At 36.3% G+C, this 24,877-nt stretch overlaps 1 protein-coding gene across 4 annotated transcripts in view; it reads right to left on the bottom strand.

Moving 5' to 3' along the window:
* The window catches only part of VIRMA (vir like m6A methyltransferase associated), a 63,334-nt gene that overhangs the window by 1,424 nt on the left and 37,033 nt on the right, over positions 1-24,877 (bottom strand). For 2 of the 4 annotated variants that reach the window (XM_027561522.1, XM_027561525.1), the window contains 12 exons: positions 21,217-21,299; positions 18,932-19,025; positions 18,242-18,786; positions 17,488-17,723; positions 16,781-17,033; positions 14,556-14,773; positions 9,031-9,163; positions 5,814-5,966; positions 5,208-5,368; positions 4,265-4,361; positions 3,014-3,180; positions 2,230-2,561 (listed from right to left, as the gene is read on the bottom strand). In XM_027561522.1, the coding sequence (XP_027417323.1) occupies positions 2,230-2,561; positions 3,014-3,180; positions 4,265-4,361; positions 5,208-5,368; positions 5,814-5,966; positions 9,031-9,163; positions 14,556-14,773; positions 16,781-17,033; positions 17,488-17,723; positions 18,242-18,786; positions 18,932-19,025; positions 21,217-21,299 (2,472 nt within the window). The remainder of the gene's footprint in view (positions 1-2,229; positions 2,562-3,013; positions 3,181-4,264; positions 4,362-5,207; positions 5,369-5,813; positions 5,967-9,030; positions 9,164-14,555; positions 14,774-16,780; positions 17,034-17,487; positions 17,724-18,241; positions 18,787-18,931; positions 19,026-21,216; positions 21,300-24,877) is intronic. The other 2 variants (XM_027561524.1, XM_027561526.1) reach the window with 1 other exon arrangement.

Raw genomic sequence — 24,877 nt, 5'->3', positions numbered from 1 at the left:
CTTCAACTGGATTAAGGAAGATATGACATGTTTTTCTTAAATTTTCAAAAGCAATGGAAGAGCAAATATGGAATTTTGTACATGAAATACAGGTAAGAGTGGCAGCATTATATACAGTCAGAAGCAGAGGCTCTGGAACCAGACTGCCAGGGTTCAAATACTAGTTCTGCCTGTTATATTTTATGTGTCCTGGTCAGCTGACAAGTTTTCCCTTCTGTTAACTGAGGGTACTAAAAGAATCTACCTCATGAGGCTGATGAGAGTATTATATGTCAAGTGTTTAAAATAGTTCCTAACACAGCTATGTGTTCACTATTACTGTAAATATCTATTATCTTTGGCTCTCATCCTCTCAACTCAAAAGCATGAAAACCTGTCATCATCCACTAGTAGAATATAATTTCTGTAAGTTTATACTGTAGAAATTCAGGTTCTAAAATCTTGAAACATTGAAAATAGATTAAATATAACATTAGGAAGCACGCAGATAAAAGAATCGATGATGAACTACACAGAACAATCTTAAGGGAACTGTTGGTAAGGACAACTGTGAAAATAATGTATGGATATTATTCAGAAAGGATACACACAATTTTCAATGCAAATAGGAAAAAAGTTAGGCAAGACTTTTTTTAAGCTCAACAGTAATTATGTAGTTAATCAAAAGTTAACTTAAAAGAAGATTTTTTCACAGAAAACAACAAAATTCTGTAAAGCAATTATCCTTTAATTAAAAAATAAATTAATTTTTAAAAAAAGATTTTTTCCCATCCAATAAAGTACTTTGCAAATGGTACCATTGGTCTAGATCTAGCTTAATTATAGCAACAAAAAAATACTTTATTTGAATCTCTTCTATTCAACAGTCTAATACTGGTAGAACTCATTAGAAAACATATATTAAATAGTTACCTTTAGCTTAGTCTCCAAAATTTACAAACAGCTTATGACACTTAAGAGCATCAAAACAAACAATCCACTCAAAAAAATGGGCAGAAGACCTGGAGAGACATTTCTCCAAAGTGGACATACAGATGTCTGACAGGCATGGAGAAAGATGTTCAGCGTCACTAGTTATTAGAGAAATGGAAATCAAAACTACAGTGAGGTATCACCTCATACCAGTCAGAATGGCTGTCATCAAAAAATCCACAAACAACAAATGCTGGAGAGGGTGTGGAGAGAAGGGAACCCCCTACACAGCTGGCGGGAATGTAAACTGGTACAGCCACTATGGAGAACAGCATGGAGGTTCCTTAAAAAATTGAAAAAGAGCTACCACATGACTCTGCAATGCCATTCCTGGGCATATATCTGGAGAAAAACATGATCTGAAAGGACACGTGCACCCCAATGTTCACTGCAGCACTGTTTACAATAGTTAAGACATGGAAGCAACCTAATTGTCCATCAACAGAGGACTGGATAAAGATGCGGTACGTATGTGTATACGCGTGTGTGTGCGTGCTAAGTCGCGTCCGATTCTCTGCAACCCTATGGACTACAGCCCTCCAGGCTTCTCTGTCCATGGAATTTTCCAGGCAAGAATACTGGAGTGGGTTGCCGTTTCTTACTCCAAGAGACCTTTCTGACCCAGGGATTGAATCTGTGTCTCCTGTATCTTCTGCATTGGCAGGCAGGTCTTTACCACTAGCGCCACCTGGGAAGCCCATACACATACACATACATACATACATATATACATGGTGTGTGTGTGTATACATATATATACACACACACATACATATACACACATATACACACAATGGAATATTACTGCCATTAAAAGGAGTAAGATAATGCCACCTGCAGCAACATGGATGGAATTAGAGTGTCATACTGAGTGAAGTGAGTCAGACAGAGGAGAAGAAATATTATATCCCCTTATATGGGGAATCTAACAAGAAATGATACAAATGAACTCACTTACAAAACAGGAGACTCAGACTCAGAAAAACAAGGTTGCGGGGGAGGGACAGTTAGGAACTCTGGGAAGGTCATAGACACACTGTTGTATTGAAAATGGATAACCAACAAAGACTTACTATACAGCACATGGAACTCTGCTCCACGTGCCCGCCTGGATGGGAGAGGGGTTTGGGGGAGGATGGACATATGTATATATGTGGCTGAGTCCCTTTGCTATTCACCTGAAACTACCAAAACATGGTTAAACGGCTACACTCCAGTACAAAATAAAAATTCAAAGTTAAAAAAAAAAGTAGTTACCTTTTGAAGCAGGTGGTGTGAAAAACCTATTCTGACTGTGAAAAGCACCCCGTCCTCCCCGATTGCCTGAAAATCCACCACGAGAGGAGATCTTCTGCGACACTTTGAGTGGCCGTTTTGGTGGTGGTATCCCATCTTGAGGGACCACTTCTTTACTTTCAGCTGCAACAAAGTCATCCACATGCATAGATGGTGGTCTGCTTGTGTTCTGTTTCCTCTGACGAAAAATATCATGGGGTCGTATACCCTGTCCAAAGCCTCCCCTGCCCCTTCCTCTTGGTGGTGGCACAACATGAGCTCGCTTGGCAGGTTCAATGTATTCAGATTTTCCACTATTAAAACAAAAGCATTCCATGAACACCTCTCTTTTACACATTTCCAGCGAAAACATAAATCAATCTTTGCAATACTGAAAACTGCACTATCAACTATTTCTTATCCTAATCATGTTAAATTTGCAAATATCCCTGCTACCTTCCAGGGAAACAAGAAAACAAGTGAAGAATGGTACTCAACATTTTACTGATATGACTACAACTTTTAAGAAATAACCCAGTTCACTCTTTTTCAAATCTTCTAAACTCTCATAAAGTCTAATAATATAACAAATGGATCAGGTATGTCCTGGCCAAATTATTATCTTTTAAAAAAATTCAAGATGATATTTATGACTCAAATATTACATCAGTGTCCTTTTCCCTTTAATAGTCACGTGTTTTAAATTACACTAAAATAAATAACCTTACTTGATTCCAATCAAGATCTTCAGCAAAGTATATTTTACCTTGAAGTTATAAAGGTCTCGTGCTTGTGCTTCCCAAGTTTGAATCCTTTAGTTGTCTTGGTTCTTCCAGGAGATGACGGCTCTGACAGAAACGAGCGCTCTAATTCTGAGTGTAAGTCAAAGTCACTACAACATTTTTCAGAGAGCTCAATTAAGTCAACCTTTACCTGCAGTCATAAAAACGAAACAAAATGAAAAACAGACCTTAAATGCAGCATATTCATGCAGCATTATACTTTAAATGTAACTATTAATGTAACATTTGAATATAGCAATTCCAATTTCCTATAAACTATATTTGATTCTCATAAGAAATTACAGGTCAGCCTCTTTCCTTCATCTTTTCAAAAAGCAACATCATTGGTAGTTTAAAAAAAAAAGTCTTAGGAATTCAGCTGCTTTTATTTCAGGGGTTGGGGGTGGGAAGTTAGCATTCTTACTCAAAGGAGGACTATTAGTCTGAGATCTTTGCTGCCTGACAAAGAACTCAGGGTTTCTCTATATAAATTAACAATGGAGTATCTCCAGAACTTTCCAAAAGAATCTGAAATAACACACTCCACAAGCCTTGTACATCACTATGTTATAAAAGAATTCTGTACCACAGATCCCCAAGTTTAATGAATTTAATGAGGTTCCAACCGAAGTCAACTTTCAGAGAATGAAAATTATGTTTAACTTAGGTTTTATCCACATTAATTAAACCTAAAAGACCAAAGTTGTGGCTGCCATCATCCTCCCTAATACATCTATGAGAAGCATAAAACAGACTCCTTTAAAATCTTTATTTATACTTTTATCTATACAGTATTAAGTTAATGAATGTCAATTCCTGTTCGCACTCTATTCCTTTAGCAAATGTCTTTTTACATTTCCCCAAATTAAGAGCAGATACCACAACCTATTCTCCTTAAACCCCAATACAGAAATCCATTATAATTTTGTCAGATACTATTCTCTATCCTACAAATATAAGAAACCAAAGTGCTTCAGAGTACTTATGCAAAAACATGATTTTCCCCTCATTCTCAAATATACAGACCATTAATTAGAAAGAGGCAAAATCAGTAGCATAAAAAAAAATAGTCCTGGACACCATTAAGTGGGCATCTGACATAAAAATAGTGCAGTATAATCCTGAGACAGACTTTTGACAGCCATAAAATGTCATCTATTTTAGTGCTAACAACATGCAAAGAAACAAAAAAAAACCAACAATTTTTCCCTAAATATTTAGTAATAAAATTATACCAAATCCAGATCTGTATCAATCTCCTCAGCCTGAAATGGAGTGAACCACATAGATTTCAACTGATCATCCATGACATCAGCTAGCACATATGCAGTTCTAGAATAGAAAAAGTATTTCTTAAAAAGCAGAATTCCAAAATCAAGTATTTTGGCTTAACTTCTAAGTAAAACCTGTGAACAACAGAATTAAAAATATTACCCTCTAAAATATTAGCAAAATTAGCACTTCTAAAAAGACTCCTTCAAAAAACTACTTAAGAATTAAGTATCCTTAAAAACTAGCAACTTGGAAATTAATCCTTTTGTAACAAATTTTGATTTTTCAATAAAATAAAACAGAGACCTAGCTTTCTTTCCAAAAAGCCAAATTTATAGCAGTATACCAATGTGCAATTTTTCTAAATTTAGAGAATAATTTCACCACATTAAACACTCATTATCTCTAGAAGGACAGTGCTCCAAAGATCAAGAGGCATAGCCTCTAGACCAGGGATCAGTAAACTATGACTCTATTTGGCCAACTTGCTTTTGAATAGCCTGCAACCTAGGAATGGGTTCCACATTTTTAAAGCTTTTTAAAGAAAACCAAAAGAAACAAGCAAAAAGCTATAGAAGTGTGTGCAGCAGAGACTGAGTGTGGCCTGCAAAGTCTAGATTTTTCTTGCCTAGCCCTCACGTGTGTGCTGCGCTGTGCAGGCTCCTCTGTCCATGGTATTTTCCAGGCAAGAATACTGGAGTGGGCTGCCATTTCCTACTCTAGGGAAATCTTCCTGACCCAGGGGTCAAACTCTGTCTCTAGCATCTCCTGCACTGGCAGGCAGATTCTTTACCACTGTGCCACTTGGGAAGCCCTTACAGAAAATAATTTGCTGGCCTCTTCTAGATCCCAGCCATCTGCATGTTTCCCACTATCTACTCAACCACAAAACACTGCTTGTTTTACCTGTTGTTAAACAGATTCTGGAGAGATTCTGGAGCTGAAAGTACTGGTTCTACATCCTGGTCACCAAGAGGTAGAGGATCACCTGATGACTCTAGCATCTGCTTAAGTCCAACCACACTGTCCAACAGAGAATCCAGACTGTCATCATCTTTTGAATGCTCCTAGATACAAACAAAAGCAGAATAAGAAAATGCAGGTAAAACTTGAACATGTATGCCCATAATCTACTGACTCTTTAGTAGAAAAGGTGGTATTCCATTACTAAGAAATTTGGAACACCATCAAGAAATTAGCACTATTATACATATTAAAGTAAAACAAACGCCAAAAACACTTGCCATTTTATTTCTAAGTAATGGTATCAGGGGGCACTCTGCATTCAAACAATAGATCATTCAAAAAGTACTGCCTTCATGTACTCCTTAAAATTCATAATAGTATGGAGGACTTCACTCCAAATCATTAATTCAGAGCATAAATACCCAACTGAGAGGTCACTATTTTTAAAAGTCACTAGGAAAACTTGTACTAGTCAAATTGAGAAGAAAGTATGTCTTAGGAAGGAGCTGTTTTTGTTTCTGGTTTTTTTGTTTTTCTTTTTTTTACCAAAACAAGCTTCTCTAGTTCAAGGAACAAATTTTCTGGACTTTCTTCTTTGCTTTGTAGAAGCTGTTTTAACTCTGCAGCATTAATACTCATCGTCCGTGCTGAATGAGCTCCCTCTACTTCCATGAGACCACTATCGTCTCCACAACATCCCTGTAAATGTCACACACAAGTTAAATTTGAGAGCAGAGAAATTTGCAAAAATGCTTCCAAAATCTCTCAGATATTTAAGATTGCGGCAATCTTCCCCTCAGTGTTTTGGTTTTTACATCAGTACAAACGGCTGGTTTTAAGAATTAGTCAGCTCAAAGCTGAAACAAGTTTTTCTTTACAACTCACAAAATAAACAGGTAAACACATTTCTCAACAAAAATATCCAATGACAAACACACTGGCACTTGCAGGAAACAGAATATACTAATTGATACTCAAATTAATAAAAATGCTGCTATAACAGCTAAAAATGCTGAACTTCCTTTTCTGGAGACAAGGCAAACAACTAAAGAAAACAGGAACCATATATTTAAGACTATGTGTTGTCTACAGATGTCATAAAGTTATTATTTTCTGCTTTAAAAAATATGCCACACAATAAAGTGAATGTGGGAATGGTGAAAAAAATTCACCACACAAAGCAAATCTCAGTTCATGATGATAAATCCATCCACTGTCACATATGAAAGAAAACTTAAGTAGTTTCAAATTTAACACAGCCCTGTTTTAAACATCTCAACATGAATATCGGTCCCACCAATTCTGATGCAGGACTTAGTATTTTTAAGTTAACAGTAACATTAAAATTCGTTTGTAGCTCCTACCATTTTTCCTTTAACTGGACACATTTCAGTGAAAACTAAATGAAAATTATTCTGCACAGATTTCCACTCAAACTGATACTGTGCCTAGAGCACACTTGCTCCTTTCAGTAAACACTAGACTAAGGAGTCATTTACATGACATTAAGGAACACATGCAATTTTAATGAGAAATTCAATAAACCATATGTCTACAAGGGTTTTACCTGCTCTGTTTGGAAGTGGTGATAAAGGATATGTTGATGATGGTCTACCTTACGCTTTTCTGTTTTTTTTTTGATGTATGAATTAACAGACTAAATATATTTCATAAAAGAAGTATATTAATGAGATCACAAATTATCAAGGTATCTCTCTGACTTTTCTCAGTTATTCATACCACTTTAAACAGGTGGGAAGTTCAGTACAGCTGAATCAAAAAGTATTATATGTTAAATGTTGGTTGCTCAGTCATGTCCAACTCTTTTGTGACCCCATGGACTACAGCCTGCCAGGCTCCTCTGTCCATGGAGTTCTGCAGGCAAGAATGGTGGAGTGGGTAGCCATTCCCTTCTCCAGGACATCTTTGAACCCAGGTCTCCCATATTGCAGGCAGATTCTTTACCGTCTGAGCCACCAGGGAAACATTATAATGATTATTATTTTTCAAGGTCAGGAAAAGCAGAATAACCAATTTTTTAAAGAGAAAAACTATGAATTAATTAAAATATTTGGAATAAAATTTAAAAATAAAATATTTGGAAGGATACAAAATTTCACCTCTCCCTACCTTGCTTCTTCATTATTATGAACAGAAATTGAACAAAATAAAACACGTTTTAAATTCTTATCTGTTATTAAAAACAGCCTTAGAAAATCTAGAGTCAAATTTAGCTTAATTTGAAGACTGCTCTCTCTATATATATACACATACATTACTGTGAAAAGTAGTAAAAGAATTTCTAAGGAGATTTTTTTTAATCTACAAAGTGATTTCAGGAAAATGAAAATTCTATGAAATATATGATACCACTTCAAATCTCCATAATCATTTGTAAAACGCTTTAGCTATTAAACTATAGAAGACACTATGCAATTACACTAGGAAAAATCCAGTAAGACATGGTCTCTGACCTAAGTGACGTTAACACTCAGGTAGTAGAAGAGGAAATGCTAAGTAGGCATATAAATGATCTATAAAAAGAAATCCAGTAATATGATGTGAAGTATACAAAAAGAAAAGTAATATTAACAGGCTTCGCAAACCAGGGTGTGTTAAAATAGGCACTATAAATAGATTACAGTTTGACCAGACAGAAAGAGAGACAGAGAGAAAACAATAAACTAACAGAGGCATGGCCAAGGAGATACACGTAAGTAGAGGAGATTTACGGATGGTGCCTCCCAGTAAGGGAGAAGTGGTTGCAAAAGTAGCTTTTTGCCCTACAGTGAATAGTCTTGAATGCCATGCTAAAAAGTCTGGAATTTATTCTATAGACACCAGAAGTTATTGGAGAGTAGAGTGATATGATCTGCTATCTGCTTTAGGAAGTTATGAACTCATACAGAACTATTCAGAATGTACCAAAGAAGTAAATGCTTGGAAGGAAAAACTGGAAAGAAAGTTGATACAACACTCTGCAAGAAAATATCAATAGACAGCTAAGAGTTATACAAAAACTGAACATAAATTCTGGAGTGGGAAAGGGCAATAAGCCAAACAAAAAATTCACTAGAGGGGCTCAAGAGCAGATTTGAGCTGGCAAAAAAAAAAAAAAAGAATCTGTGAACTTGAACATAGTCAACTGAGATTATCCATTTTAAGGAACAGAAAGGAAAACATGAAGAACCATGTGCACAGCCTCAAAAGATGCTTGTGGAGATACTATCAAGAGTACCAACACAGGCATAATAAAGAGTCTCAGAAGAGGAAGAAAGAGTCAGAATAAATATCTAAAGAAACGGTGACTGAAAACTTTACAAATTTGATGAAAAACATTAATTTACACTTTCAAGAGGCTCAACAAACTCCAAGTAGAACAAACTTAATCCACCCTTAACACATGATCAAGAGCCAAAAACAAAGAATCTTGAAAACAGTGAGAAGTGACTCAACTAATAAAAGATTAACAAGTGATTTATTGTCAAAAACCATGGAAGCCACAACGCAGTAGGAAAACATTTTCAAACAGCTGAAAGAATTAAGAATGATACCTAATAAACTCTACTCTTAACAATCTATTTTTTTATAAATCAAAAACCCATACTTTTAGTGAGGTGAGGACATATGAAAAAAATAGAATGTAAGTTCCAAGTTCCAAATAACATCATTCCAAGATATTTTTGAACCCAAGTGGTTTTTTTTAACATATACATTAAGTTTGTAAATATGAGAAATACCAAATACATATATATACACTTACCATTGTATCAGAATTAAGAATTTGTCTCATAAATTCCAAAAATGAAGATGCAAGTTCACCTGTGTCTTTACTAAATGTGCTGACCACTCGTTTCAGTAAACTATGCAGAGCATTACTATTTTTCCTTAAAGAACTGTAAATAAAGAAAATAGAGAGGCAATGTTTTAAAATTTGAGCGTATAAGTCTGGCATGAGAAATGAACGATCTCAGTTCAGACAAACAAAATTTAGTAAATTAAAATGTTACATTTCAAGAAATGTAAAAACGTACTTTGGTTTATCTGTCATACAAACCATGTAACAAAGCATTTCTTTTTATAGTTGATACCTCCTTTTAAAGAAGATAGACTTCATAAGGGTGTCTCTCATAGCTCTGGCGGTAAGGAATCCGCCTGCAATGCAGGAGGTCCAGGTCTGCTCCCTGAGTTAAGAGGAGAGGCCTGACAGGCTACAGTCCATGTGGTCACACAGAGCTGGACACAACGGGCATGCATGTACACAAACGTCAAAAACACAGAAAGAAAAAAACTCCCCCAAATAACAAAGCTACAAAACTTAGCAAATAAATTCACAGGTTCCTTTTTGAACACTTTTTTATAACCTGGGGATTTCTCTAACATAAGGAAGTTATAGCTGTCTTGAAAGCCTGCTGCTGCTGCTGCTAAGTCACTTCAGTCGTGTCCGACTCTGTGCGACTCCATAGATGGCAGCCCACCAGGTTCCGCCGTCCCTGGGATTCTCCAGGCAAAAGTACTGGAGTGGTACTTTTGCGCCATCACCTTCTCCGCTTGAAAGCCTAATTTATATAATAACTACAAAGAATGATTATCTTCATGACAGTGTAATCTGACAGAAAGAAATCAAAGGTATCAAGTAAGCATCAGTAAACTTTTTATGTAAAGGGCCTAACGATAAATTATTTTAGGCTTTACAGGGTTATACAGAACTCAATCTGCCCTCTATACAGAATAGTGGTCTCAGTCACAGCTACTCAATGGCTAACGTAGTGGGAAACCATCTGTAGACAACACATAAATATTGACTACGTTCCAATAAACGCTGGATTTGGCCTGTGGCCCACAATTTACCATCCTCTTATAGAGAGGTTTCAGTGTAAGAAATAATCATGCTATGTGTCCAAAACCATGACAATACATAATCCTGCTAAAATTATGCATTTATATAGTTCTTAGTTGATCAAAATAAAATTTCAAGACTTGGATAAAGCAATACAAAATGGAGAAAGATAAGACTCGTGCTCATGAGAACTTTATAAAATAATGAAACAGACAAAGCACAATAAACAGGAATGAGATTAAACATAGAAATAGTACAATCAACGGAAAAAGCTTAGGTTAAAAATTGGATTATACCAATTACTAGCCTTTACTTATAACTTTAAGAGAATGAGCCTTATTTAGATGGCCTATCAAAAACTGGGGTCCACTGCATACCCTTTAGAATGTCTACAATTAAAAAAGTAAACTAGCAATACTAAAATCTGGTATTTTGTCACTCAACTTGTAATGAAGTTGTCTATAAAAGGGTGGCACACTAGACTGCTGGGGTGATGGCTTTGCATGGAAATGTGATAGTAGATACATAAAGGTCAAAATCCACACAACTGTATATCACAAAACATGGATGAGGTTACAAAAAAAGGGGGAAAGTTAGAATCCACCCTCTGACACTGTATTAGAAACAAAATACTTGTATGGACTCATCTTTTAAAATATATACATACAATAGGTGGGAAAAAAAATGTAGATTTTTTTGGTAAACGCATGAGTTAGGACACATATATTTCCCAGCCCTAGTCAACGAGAAAAACCAAAATTAGTGATGTAAGTTGAACAACAAAATAAATAATGACATACTGTTCAATTAGTACACAACAAAAAAACTTAATGTCCACAAGTCTATATGGATATAAATACCCAAATAAGTAAATAAATGGGGAAAAGTGATGAATTCATCCTTACAGAGGATAATTAAGTGAAAAAGGAATAAGAAAAATAGGAAATCACTCTTAAAACACCATGGGCTTCCCCTGATGGCTCAGCTGGTAAAGAACCCGCCTGCCAAAGGAGGAGACATAGGAGACACCAGCTTGATCCCTGGGTCGGGAAGATCCCCTGGAGAAGGAAATAGCAATCCACTCCAGTATTCTTTCCTGGAAAAATCCATGGACAGAGGAGCCTGGCAGGCTTCAGTCCATGGGGTTGCAAAGAGTCAGGTATGACTGAGTGTGCATGCACACACACACACACACACATTAAAACACCACAGTAATAATTGACATGTGCCAAGATTCACTGATGGACAATAAAATGACTGGATGAAAATTTTAAGTAGAAACAGGACATTTACAGTCTTGAAGTATATTATCAAAATGTTTAGTTTAAAAACAGAAAATTAGTAAGTTTGCTGTGCAGAATCCTAGCAGACAGCATCTCAGTTTGGTGACCAAGGTTAGTTATCGCCAGTAATGCATATTTCCTGATATGATGTACTTAGAACATTACTAGAAAAACTGGTAAAATCTAAGCAAGTTCTGTATTTTGGTTAACAGTATTATGTCAAGTTTAGTTTCTTAATTTTGACAAATATTCAATGGTTATTCAAGACATCAACGTAAGGACAGGGATAAGGGTAAGTTGGATGAAGGGTATATCTGAGCTCTGTACTATTATTTTGTAATTTTTCTGAAAGTCTAAAATCATCTCAAAAAAAGTTTTTTTAAGTGAGGCCTTTCTCAGGACTAGAGGATATAGTCAGCTATTTATTGAAAAAGCCAGATCACACTATACCTCTGCTCAAAACCTCATAATGGCTCTCGTGTGTCTGTGTGTACGTTAATCGCTCGGATGTGTCCAACTCTTTGTGATCCCATAGCCTGCCAGGTTCCTCTGTCCATGGGATTCCCCCGGCAAGAATACTAGGGTGGGTAGCCATTTCCTTCTCTAGGGAATCTTCCTGTCCCAGGGATCAAACCTGGGTCTCCGGCATCGCAGGTGGATTCTTTACCATCTGAGTCACCAGGGAAGCCCAGTGGCCCTTGTAAGTAACTCTAAAGGCCCCCGATGACCCCTTCCCTCACCTACCCATTACCTCTCTGACCCGGGGCCCTGTCATTTTCCAATGTGCTTACTCACTTTAAGAGCAACCACCACAGTCTCCAGGCCATTTCTCAGACAAGTTAGGCATACCACATGCAGTTGCTCTCCTCCAGCATATTAACATGTTTCACTCACCTCCCTCAGTTCTTTGTTCAAGGGCCACCTTCTCAGCGAGGACTTCCCTGATTACCTCCTCAAACTTCAAATGACAACTCTCCCCCTCACTTCAGCACTCGCTATTCCTTTGCTCTATTTTATATTGTTTTATAACACACTGTGTATTTTATTTACATGTTGATCATCTGTCTACTTCTAATAGAATGAAAGCATCGAGAAGACAGGGATTTTTTTTTTAATTATTAAATCTCCAGCACCTAGAGCAGTGTCTGGCCCAGAGGAGGGCATTCAACAAATATCTGTGAACTAAATGACTCTACCATTCCTTCATAATGCCTACTATGAACCAGGTTTCTAGGTGCTGGAGGGAGTACAGTCAAGAAAACACAGTCCCTGTCCTTGTGCAGATTATATTCTATTGAGGGAGACAATCAAATACGCAGTAAGTCTATATGACATAATGTCAAAATATAAAGGGGTATAAGGAATAGGGACACAAAGGATACACATTTTAGGCAGGCATTTAGGCAGGAAATATATTGATACAGATACCTGAGTGAAGTAAAAAAATAAGTCCTAGAAGAAACTAGGGAAAAAGCATTTTAGGAAAGAAAAAAAAAGGTCTAGAAATAGGAATGAGCCTGACAGGGAGCCAAATTGAGGGTAAAAGAGCTATGAGAAAAGTCAGAAAGATAAGCAAGAGCTGGACTGTACAAGAGCCCTAGAGATCAATATCAAGTTTGAATTTTGCAGTTCAATGGAAAGCCAACAGAAGGATTTAAGCAAAATAATAATGACACATACCTTGTTTTAAGTTTAAAAAGATCAATCTGAGCACTAAGAAAATATTTTTTATGGGGACAATACTAGAAGTAAGAAGAGAAGACTGGAGGCTATTGCAATGGGTCATATAGGCAAATACAATGGAGGGGACAGGGGTGGTAACGATGGAGGTGGAGAAAGGTGATCAGATTCAGGATGTTTTGAAAACATAACGTACTGGACTTCCTGACAGACTGGAGGCAGGGAGAAAGGAAGAGAAGCAGCGAGAATCTTCACGTTTAACATTTACCAAGTTAAGCAAGACAGAAACATGTCTGAGGCAAGAATATCAAGAGCTCTGCTTTCATTCAGCTTGGGTGTCCATTAGATGGCTAAGCAGAGACATCAAATAGATATATGAGTTACATGGAGCTCAGCAGAAGGATCCAAGCTGAAGAAACAAAGGAAATAGGTTACAATGACTTACATGAACCTAGCAGAGCCAGCTTTTTTTTAAAAACTAAGTTTAATTGGATATGTAGTGTATAAGACGAGTTTTAAAGGTAAATATCTGGGCAATAGGAAAAAAGACATTTAAGAAATAAAATTTAAAGACTCTGGCGAAAGACTGGGAGGTGGCAGGGGGAGAACCTGCATGTTCAGCAGGTACCATTAAGTGAGAGAGAGTACAGGAGGACAGGCTAAGCAGGGGGAAAGATGGGAAGCAGCACCAAGCACTCTACCTGGAACCAACGTTATTAAGAATTGATGAGAGGCACAAATACATGTTGCCTAATCCTTTCGATCTCATAATCCTACACACTTCTACGAATTCTCAGGGAAACTAAGTAGTAGCTATCTATCTCCCTAGTGAAGAAAAAGACGAGGGCATGGATAGCAATGGGGAGCAGAAATTACACCTGAGAGACTGAGCAGCACGAGATTTACATCATTTCAAATCCATTTCAGATCAGCCACTCCTCTAGAGAATAAAACACACAGAATCAGCACTTTCAGCTTCAGAGTCCAGAATACCACACTACCATCATCTTTGAAGAACTAGAGGAGTCTATGCCAACCAAACAAGTATCTTCGAGCACTGAATTAATGACACCGGAATGATAAGATTTCCTTCTCAATTTATATTACCTAAAGATTTTATTACTAGTACATTTCATTGCTAATGAATCTTTTCCACAAATTCAAAATTTCTCCACATGAAAGAAACCGTACCTTCCACCTTCTACAACATCTATGAATTAATTAATATGGGGGGATTAAAATACAAGAAAATAGTAAATTTTTACCACTTCCTGATGGCTCAGTGGTAAAGAATCCACCTGCCACCGCAGGAGACGCAGGATCAATCCCTGGGTTGGGAAGATCTCCTGGAGAAGGAAATGGCAACCCATTCCAGTAATCTTGCCTGGGAAATCCCATGGACAGAGGAGCCTGGCGGGCTACAGTCCATGGGGCCGCAAAAGAGTCAATTAAGTAACAACAGAATTAAATTAGATAAAGCATTACCTTTTTAAATGAAATAATCCATAATCATGCTCTGCAAGAAACATCATTGTTCTGACACATGTCAGTAAACAGCTGTAACTGCTCTCAGAGTTAGCTACCACAGCCAGGAGACAGTCACAGATTGAGGCCATCAGTTCTTTGTTTGGTAGAGAATTGGAGAGTTGCTCCAGTTCAGAAACAGAACCTTCAGAAGAGTTTGGCAAAATTAGTGCAATGTCCTGTGAGGGAGGAGGGGAGTTGGGGAAAAAACAGTTTTTTTAAATGATTGTCACTATCACTTCGAGCTTTTATTTCTGAAATACACAGCAATTAGTACTTAGTAGTTATTGAAATAGTATAATTATTATCCCATCCCAAACACAGATTCAAACACATTAAATACAAAGGAGTTGTTCTGCCCTTCTACAAAGGTTAATACAAGGATACGCACCTAAAGAATTTGCTTCAGTGTTTCTACTTTGTAAGACTGACACCTAACCACTTGGCAGCGGAACCTGATTCACAGTATTCTTATTTTAAAAGAACATCTCTGAAAAATTTTTCCTTCTGGCTTATACTAAGTGTAGTTTCTATCTTCAAATGGTTAGGTTAGTACTTTGGGTATGAAAATATTTTAAATTATTATATTTATTCATCTGAATATTTTTAAATTTATAAAGAAAGCATTCAGAGAAATAAATTTTAATAAATATATCCATACTTGAATTTAAAATATCACAAAAAGAAATGGATGGAACGAAAAAACATTTAGGCACAATCTTCCAATATTTTCCTCTCGTTTTTATATACATCTAAAATTCAAGTTTTTCAATGTCAGCAAGTTTACCTAACAATAACTAAAAACCCACACTACTCTTTTTACAGAAGTAAAGCAGACTTTACAGAAACATTTTTAGGTATGTGTTATTGCCTTTAACCACTTCAATACACTGGAAACCACTATTCAACTTGGGTTAAAACTATAAAACAAAGCTTGAATAGAAAGGAAATACAACTAAGTGAGGCCAGCCAAGAATGAAGTTTATGTGATCAGGGTAGCTAGGATGCTGAACTGTTACTCAGCATGGTCATACAACTCAATATTAATTATAAAACAAATACCAGCTGATTGGACATTTTGAGGTATAAAGACTTAAAATAGCCTTTTTACCAGGTCCAAAACTATTTTCTACCAGATCTCCTTTTTGTGAAAACAAATCACACAAAAAATGTTCCTTCTTGACTTGAGTGTTAAATGTAACCAAATTGGATTTTTTTTTTTTTTAGCTAGAAAAAGGTAATCTAATATGTGTGTGCTTAGTCACTCAGTCATGTCTGACTCTTTGCAACCCCAGGGACTGTAGCCCACCAGGCTCCTCTATCCACGAGAATTCTCCAGGCAAGAATACTGGAGAGGGTTGCCATGCCCTCCTCCAAATCTTCTAATATGGGATCCTATTAAAAATACTCTGCCTGGAAAAATCACATTCGATTAATTAGATAGTAGGAGCATTTTGACAAGCTAAAATCCTATCAGGCAGAGAAATCTATGATGATCCCTGTAACAATGGGCTTTAAAAGTTAAAGCAATTCTCATTAACTCATGGAACTACCAATTGGAAGTTAATAATAGGAACAGCAGGAAGAAGTACTACTACTTCTAGTCAACATCTATAAGCACAGTAACCTGAAACACACTAAAACTGTAGTAGGCTGTGATGCCTTCCAAAGTTGCAAAGACTTCCCTGGCTTCCCAGCGGTTAAGACTCTGCACTTTCCTGGTTGAGGAACTAAGATCCCCATACCTTTAGGAATGGCTAAAAAAAATTTTTTTAATTAAAAAAAAAAAAGCCCAAACAAAAAAATATAGTATTAATTCAACCAATCACAAAACTACAATATTCAAGAATGAATCAGTACAGAATATAATTGGAAAGAAAATGAAACTACCAGATATAACCAACCCCAAAGAATACAACGGCACACAGAATAAATACCCAAAGACAGTATCTCATAAAGACAATGAAAAAACCTCTTTAGAGAAACATGTGATGTACAAGGTCAAAGAAAGTTATGTAGCACCAAATCATTTTATTGTTGGTTCAGTGGTCAAATATCCCCCCTAAACAATAATATGAATAATGAAACAGATGAGATCTTTTTGTTAGCAGCCAAGAATTACATCAGGAGAAGTTGTTAAAAAATATATACACCCACAAAGAATTTATAAAAATAACTATAAATACCTGATCACAGAGAGACTGCAAAATGGATGTGATATATTCAACACACTGCTGACGAATAACACTGTCTCCAGGAGACCGCACCAAAACCAACAGATCCTGGAATATCTCTGCATATCTTTCATCACCTTTAATAGTTCCACTAATTAGATGCAAAATAGCTAATTTACAAGCTTTGTGTGAAGCCAGAGCATCAAGAAGAGCAAGCAACCTGGTGGTTTGGCTAGTATATTGTTTTTCTTTATCTTCTGAAGTGCTGAAATAAAATCAACACATTTAGTAAACAAAATTCTTGATTTTAAGGCATTACTTAGTAATTTGCTTTTTCAACACTATTATACAAATCTTACGTAAAAAATTTCATTCCTTGGGTATGACAACTCTGGAATTTTACAATTACTATAAAACTTTGTAAATTTGGGTTTTCAATAACATATTTTCTTAAATCAGAGTACTTCACAGTTCACTTTTCCAGCACCCTAAAACTTGAAATATTTCAAGGTATCTTGCAGATAAAATAATAGCTTTCTAATCAAAATTTACCTTTATATATTCACATATACATGTGCCTATGCTGTGTGTATTTTATATGTACACGTATTATCTGAGCATTCTTAAGCCTGGTTTCCAAAGTCTAAGTTAATTTTTTTTTAAAGTATTTGTGTCAAAAATACCTTGAGGAAAAAAATTTTAGTGCAAAATGAAAATACCTTTGCAAGTCTTCTACAATCAAATCCAACACAGTTCTCATAATCAGAAGGGCAGTTGGTGAGGCAAGGTCACACAATTGAACACAAATACGCCGTAACATATGTTGAATGGGCTGGCAGGTTGTGCCAGAGAAAGAGCGAACTATTTCTTGGAGCAACTTTGCTTGAACATGAAGGTGCATGCTCCACAACTTTCGGGTGTTGAGTGCCACTGATATATCATGTGGCTCAATAACCTGTTAAAAAAGTATAATGTGTGTGTACGTAGATTTTTTTTAATATTTATTTACAATCACAAAAACTGTTAAGGAAGAACTATTATGAAAAGAACATCTTTACTGCATGCTTAAAACATTTAATTTTCTGTTGTACAATTAAACATTTGCTTGAATTCATTGCATCTAATAAAAAATCTTATTGTTCTCAGGTTAGCAGTCAGTAGAGCAGAGTCCATTGATGAAGCAACCTAGTTAATGGTGGGGGAAAAAGATTTAAAAACAACAAAAGTACAAGTATACGTAACAGCATAATAAAATTCACATTAACAAAAATTTATTTAAAATGTTACTCCCATGTTTCCTTAGTGACCAACTTGCTTCAGTTTTTATCTCACCCTCATCCAGGTATTTTATGTCTTTCTTAGGGGAAGGAGATGAGGGGGTCTTTTGTTTTTGTTTTTTTAAGAAAAACCACTGGTTTTTAAAAAAGTGTTATTGCCATCATTTATAAGATGCATGTTATATGGAAGTGATACCTGAGTTGTTTGCATGGGCAATGGTAGAGGCAGCAGCTCTGAAAGGAGTATGAGTCCAGAAAAAAATCCTTCAGGAACCTTCAATATCGAAGAAAGAACTTCTTTTAACATTAAAGACCAAGTATTGTTAGCTAGAGTCTCTTCTGAGATAGTGAGCTTTTCATTAACTCCTTGGGTAAAAGTCAGTAAGATATCAATGATATCATTCTGAATTTTCTGTTCATCACTATCCAAACGACCTGAGAGAGGGATAGAGCACAGGAGCATGTGTAAAGTCACAAGTGCTGAAGGAACACGCATGTCCTTAAACTCAAAGGATCCACCTCTCAGGAGTTCCGTTAACATAGTTTTAAGAAGAGTGAGTGTGCAGCGAGCCATCGAAATGGTAGTAACTCTGTGAAGGGTAGTCCCCATGTTGACATGGAGCCTCCATGGCTGAGTCAGAATACTGTTCAATTTTTGCAGCACCCGAATAAAGGTGTCCATTCCTTCAGCAGAAAAAAGCTGAATGACAGCAAGATTCCATTTCAGGTCTTTCTGTTGACCTTTACATAAATAAGGGAGAAAAAAAAAACAAAAAACTAATTACTTAAATATTAATCACTGGTTAAGATTTTTGAATATTTTATTTAATAAATGATATTTACACTGGGCTTTAAAAATAGTTTTTAAGTATAGTAGCCACATTACCTTCAACAGGGGGTGGGGGACAGGCCACATTACAGAGAACACGCAAGGCAGTAGTAAGGCCAACTCCTTCTGGGGTCATCAAGTTATCAGTATTCTTCAAAAATAAAAATGAACAGAAACTTTAATTTCTTAGTACCTATCAGACCCAGAGAAGGCAATGGTTAAAAACAGGAGTTTCAAGTTAAGTACTTACATCATTTTAAACTTCCTTAGTGCACTTAAAACATGAATAAAGCTAATGAAGTTTTAAAGGTTATACAATCTTTGGCATATGTTGTATCATATGTGACATTATGTTTATAAAATGAATAACTGCTGACACAAGTATATTAAAAACTGACTAAAAAACAAAGGCTACATACAGATAGGTATGAACTCTCTGTGTTAAGAATTTAAAATAGCTCCTTTTTGGATACTCTTTCTATATATCCGTTTTTCCAAAAAGGAAGCAAGGGATTCTGATTTTACAGAGCCCTGTGGATACAAAAACCTCTTTCAAAACTGATGAAGCATCAGGGAGTGGTTTAATACTACATAACATACATTTCAAAAATACCACAGGAATCTAGTAATGATGGCCATTTGGGGCATGAAGAGAGGAAGAAGAAATACAGTTACCTATGTCCTTAGCACCTGCCCAGGCTATGTTTTCCTGCCAACAAATAGTTACACTTAAGTTGCCTTATTTTTGTAATTTTCAAAGAGCAGCATATACATGGTTTAAAAAACTTGGAAGAAATACGACTTTAAAATGTTACTACTTCAGCCTTTAAACCTCAGAGGAGAAACCTAAAAATAAGAAAACCCTTTTCCTCATGTTTCCCACCACTGTAGCTCACCCGGTAAAGAATCCGCCTGCAATGAGGGAGACCTGGATTTGATCCCTGGGGTTGGGAAGATCCCCTGGAGAAGGGAAAGGCTACCCACTCCAGTATCCTGGCCTGGAGAATTCCATGGACTACGTAGTCCATGAGGTTGCAAAGAGTCGGACACGACGGAGCAACTTTCACTTTCACTTTCCCTACCTTGGGTTATCTTTCCCTCTAACTTCTTCCTTGCTGCCTTTCAGTTATCCCACAAGTTACTTAAGGCAGCAGGGAGTCACAGAGTGACGTTTCTGTCTTAGATCAGCTGTTTTTTAGCACACCTTAGAGAGTTATTTATAATAACCATACTTAACGGGACAAGGATTTACATAAAAATTAAAAATTTTAATTATAACATGCAATTCAAATTTCTAGCGCTGAACTTTTTACTGGTTAAATACTTTAATCCAAGTCCTCTGGTATTTTACTGGATACTTAATATATTCTCCTAACTATGCACAAGTACCCTAAATACCTGACCATCTAAATTTACAGGACACAAATGTACCTCTGCTAAATAAAAAGACTGAATATAATCAAAAACTCTAGATCGTCTTTGAGGCATAAAATAAAGAACAGAAGAATATGATGGCATTGTAGGAGGTAAAAGTACTCTCTGGGGGAGATGGAGGAAAAGGATAATTCAAGGTCTATTCTGCCCCTCTAGTTTAAAACTTCTTATGCATCATTTTAAAAGAAAAAAAGAAGGAAGAACACCTTTAAAAAAAAAGAGCACTTTTTTTTTTAAAGCACTTAAAAAGAAGAGCACTTTTAAAAAAAAGAAGAGCACCTTTAGTCCTTCATCCTATGATACACACTGGATCAACCAAGGAGCAAAGAAAACTTTTTAAACTTCCCCAACTAACAATGTTTTGATTATAACAAAGTTTTGCATTATGAATTACTTGACTTGTATACGAATTTTTCAACTGTAATATTATGAACTATATGATTTTTCAACTCTCATGAATTACTTCAATTGCAGATTGAAGTAATTTAACCATCCCAAATGAACAAACAGAACTAGTCCTCATTCCAATTATCTAGAATTAACTCTTACCAATTTTCACCTAAAAATTTTGAGGGATATTCTTTTTCAGAAAGTTTAACTAAAACAATTATATATCACATTATCATAGCATTTAACTTTAAAACATTTTTGTAAATGTCACCAAAATGGTAGGTGATATTATTCTTATTTGAGAAGAAAAAAAATAGGACAGAATCTGGCAATAGAAAGCAATATCGTTGTGGGCATCTGTGTTCATGTATACACACAATCACATATCCATCTATACCCACAGGACTAGTAAATCAATCAAGTATACTTAACTACATTATCTATACAAGTGATTTAATACATTACTATATACTACCACACAGTTCCATAAAATCAAGACACTTTTAAATTTTACTTACCTGTTTAACATATTCAATTAGGTTTGGGATGCAGTTAATCTCAAATCTAAGGTTTTTCAGAGGTTCAAGCCACTTGCCAAGTTCTTAAAAATGAAAACAGTAATTTACAACATAATATTTTAAAATAAAAGCCTTACAAACAAGCCTTAATAACAAAGGAAGTGAAGGTATTCTTTTCCAAAGACACGACACATTTTTAGATTGCAAAATCCATGTTCATTTCAATGGAGTGATTTTTATATAGGAATTATGTGTCTAAATTATTTAAACAAGCCTTAAAATGAAATGTAAATGTCATACTATACTGGTTTAGAAATAAGAAGCTATCACTCTTAGTTATTTGGCTTCTGAAAACTTAAATGTTTATATGATTAAACCGAACTATCTAACTAAACTGAATTTTTCTATAGCAATCAACTTAAAACATTAAAACAATTATAAAATTAACTGCCCATAAACAAACAAAATAACATAGTGCTTATTCACCCAATACTACCACTGACTCCCACACCTCCAAAACAGCATGCACAAATGTATTCATCTCTAACAGGATCAAACCCATGGAGGAACATTTGCTGAGGGCCTTTTCCTGTGACACAAATTTTAAATTTTGTCAATTTCCTAATCTGCCTTTACAAAAGTAAAAGTGATCACTCTCACCCCTAAAACAGTAACAGGAAACTTTGTTTGTGGAAGAAATACATGAAATACACCATTTATTGCAACTGAACCGCCTAGAAGCTATGCCGTAAAAGTGAAGTCAAAGTATTAGTCACTCAATCACGTCTGACTCTTTGTGACCCTGTGGACTGTTGCCCGTCAAGGTTCCTCTATACATGGAGTATTCCAGGCAAGAATACTGGAGTTGGTTGCCATTTCCTTCTCCAGGGGACCTTTCTGGCCCAGGAATAGAACCTGACTATCACCAAAAATGTTTTTCTAAAAGCGTTCTAATGTAATAATTTCTAGACACTTATTAGAAGAACTGACGGAAACTGCAAATAGGAGTCGTCTCTCCTTGGTACTACACTCCTTTTTAGGATTACAACACTTTACATCTGAATATTTTTCCTATACAATTTTAAATTACCTCTTTCATGTATATAGAATATATATTGCTCAAATGAAAGATAAAACAAACAATAAATTTAAGCGTACTCATCACCCAGAATATGTACTAAAGCATTAGTAATACCTTTGAAGATGCTACACACCCTCTTTTTGTAAGGGCATACTTTGAGGGGGAAAAAACAATCTATTTTCAATATGGAAAGTTGAGTTTAGTATGCAACTTTTACTGGTAACACTTTAATCTTTTTAGGATTAATCCTAAACTTTAATCTTTTTAGGATTAAAAGAAAAAGAGGCCTGGGATTTCCCAAGCAGTCCAGTGGTTAACACTCCTCACTTCCACTGCAAAGGACACAGGTTCCATCCCTGGTCAGGGAACTAAGATCTAAGATCCCACATACTGCACAGCATGGACAAAGACAAAAAAGAGAAGTGGCCACATGCTATCCTGACAACTACTGTGTTAAATTTTCTATTTGGCTAGTTTGAAAGCCAAGAACAAAAATAAAATAATAAAAACCTATAATTAAATACCTTGAACTTTTCAAAACTACCCACATAATAAGGTTCAACTTATTATAAACCGTATGAAACTAAACCATGCCCATGGGGCCACCCAAGACGGGCAGGTCATGGTGGAGAGGGCTGACAGAATGTGGGCCACTGGAGAAGGGAATGGCAAACCACTTCAGTATTCTTGCCTTGAGAACGCCATGAACAGTTGGAAAAGGCAAAATGATAGGATACTGAAAGAGGAACTCCCCAGGTCGGTAGGTGCCCAATATGCTACTGGAGATCAGTGGAGAAATAACTCCAGAAAGAATGAAGGGATGGAGCCAAAGCAAAAACAATACCCAGTTGTGGATGGGACTGGTGATAGAAGCAAGGTCTGATGCTGTAAAGAGCAATATTGCATAGGAACCTGGAATGTTAGGTCCATGAATCAAGGCAAATTGGAAGTGGTCAAACAGGAGATGGCAAGAGTGAATGTCAACATTCTAGGAATCAGCGAACTAAAATGGACTGGAATGGGTGAATTTAATTCAGATGATCATTATATCTACTACTGCGGGCAGGAATCCCTCAGAAGAAATGGAGTAGCCATCATGGTCAACAAAAGAGTCCAAAATGCAGTACTGGGATGCAATCTAAAAAATGACAGAATGATCTCTGTTCGTTTCCAAGGCAAACCATTCAATATCACAGTATGATCAATATCATATCAGTATCAATATCAAGTCTATGCCTCAACCAGTAATGCTGAAGAAGCTGAAATTGAACAGTTCTATGAAGACCTATAAGACCTTTTAGAACTAACACCCAAAAAAGATGTCCTTTTCATTATAGGGGACTGGAATGCAAAAGTAGGAAGTCAAGAAACACCTGGAGTAACAGGCAAATTTGGCCTTGGAATACGGAAAGGCTAATAGAATTTTGCCACAAGAACGCACTGCTCATAGCAAACACCCTCTTCCAACAACACAAGAAAAGACTCTATACCTGGACATTACCAGATGGTCAACGCCAAAATCAGACTGACTAATTCTTTGCAGCCAAAGATGGAGAAGCTCTATACAGTCAGCAAAAAACAAGACTGGGAGCTGACTGTGGCTCAGATCATGAACTCTTTATTGCCAGATTCAGACTTAAATTAAAGAAAGTAGGGAAAACCACTAGACCATTCAGGTATGACCTAAATCAAATCCCTTATGATTATACAGTAAAGTGAGAAATAGATTTAAGGGACTAGATCTGATAGATAGAGTGCCTGATGAACTATGGACTGAGGTTCATGACACTGTACAGAGACAGGGATCAAGACCATCCCCATGGAAAAGAAATGCAAAAAAACAAAATGGCTATCTGGGGAGGCCTTACAAATAGCTGTGAAAAGAAGAGAAGCAAAAAGCAAAGGAGAAAAGGAAAGATATAAGCATCTGAATGCAGATTTCCAAAGAATAGCAGGAAGAGATAAGAAAGCCTTCCTCAGTGATCAATGCAAAGAAACAGAGGAAAACAACAGAATGGGAAAGACTAGAGATCTCTTCAGGAAAATTAGAGATACCAAGGGGACATTTCATGCAAAGATGGGCTCAAGAAAGGACAGAAATGGTATGCACCTAACAGAAGCAGAAGCTATTAAGAAGTGGCAAGAATACACAGAAGAACTGTACAAAAAAGATCTTCAAGACCAAGATAATCACGATGATGTGATCACTCACCTAGAGCCAGACATCCTGGAATGTGAAGTCAAGTGGGCCTTAGAAAGCATCTCTACAAACAAAGCTAGTGGAGGTGACGGAACTCCAGTTGAGCTATTTCAAATCCTGAAAGAAGACGCTGTGAAAGTGCTGCACTCAGTTTGCCAGCAAATTTGGAAAAGTCAGCAGTGGCCACAGGACTGGAAAAGGTCAGTTTTCATTCCAATCCCAAAGAAAGCCAATGCCAAAGAATGCTCAAACTACCACACAATTGCACTCATCTCACACACTAGTAAAGTAATGCTCAAAATTCTCTAAGCCAGGCTTCAGCAATACGTGAACCGTGAACTTTCAGATGTTCAAGCTGGTTTTAGAAAAGGCAGAGGAAC

The sequence above is a fragment of the Bos indicus x Bos taurus genome, chromosome 14 (genome assembly GCF_003369695.1).
Source record: "Bos indicus x Bos taurus breed Angus x Brahman F1 hybrid chromosome 14, Bos_hybrid_MaternalHap_v2.0, whole genome shotgun sequence".
NCBI lineage: Eukaryota > Metazoa > Chordata > Mammalia > Artiodactyla > Bovidae > Bos > Bos indicus x Bos taurus.
The sequence above is the reverse complement of the archived record's forward strand: the minus strand, read 5'-3'. Positions and strand labels throughout refer to the sequence as shown.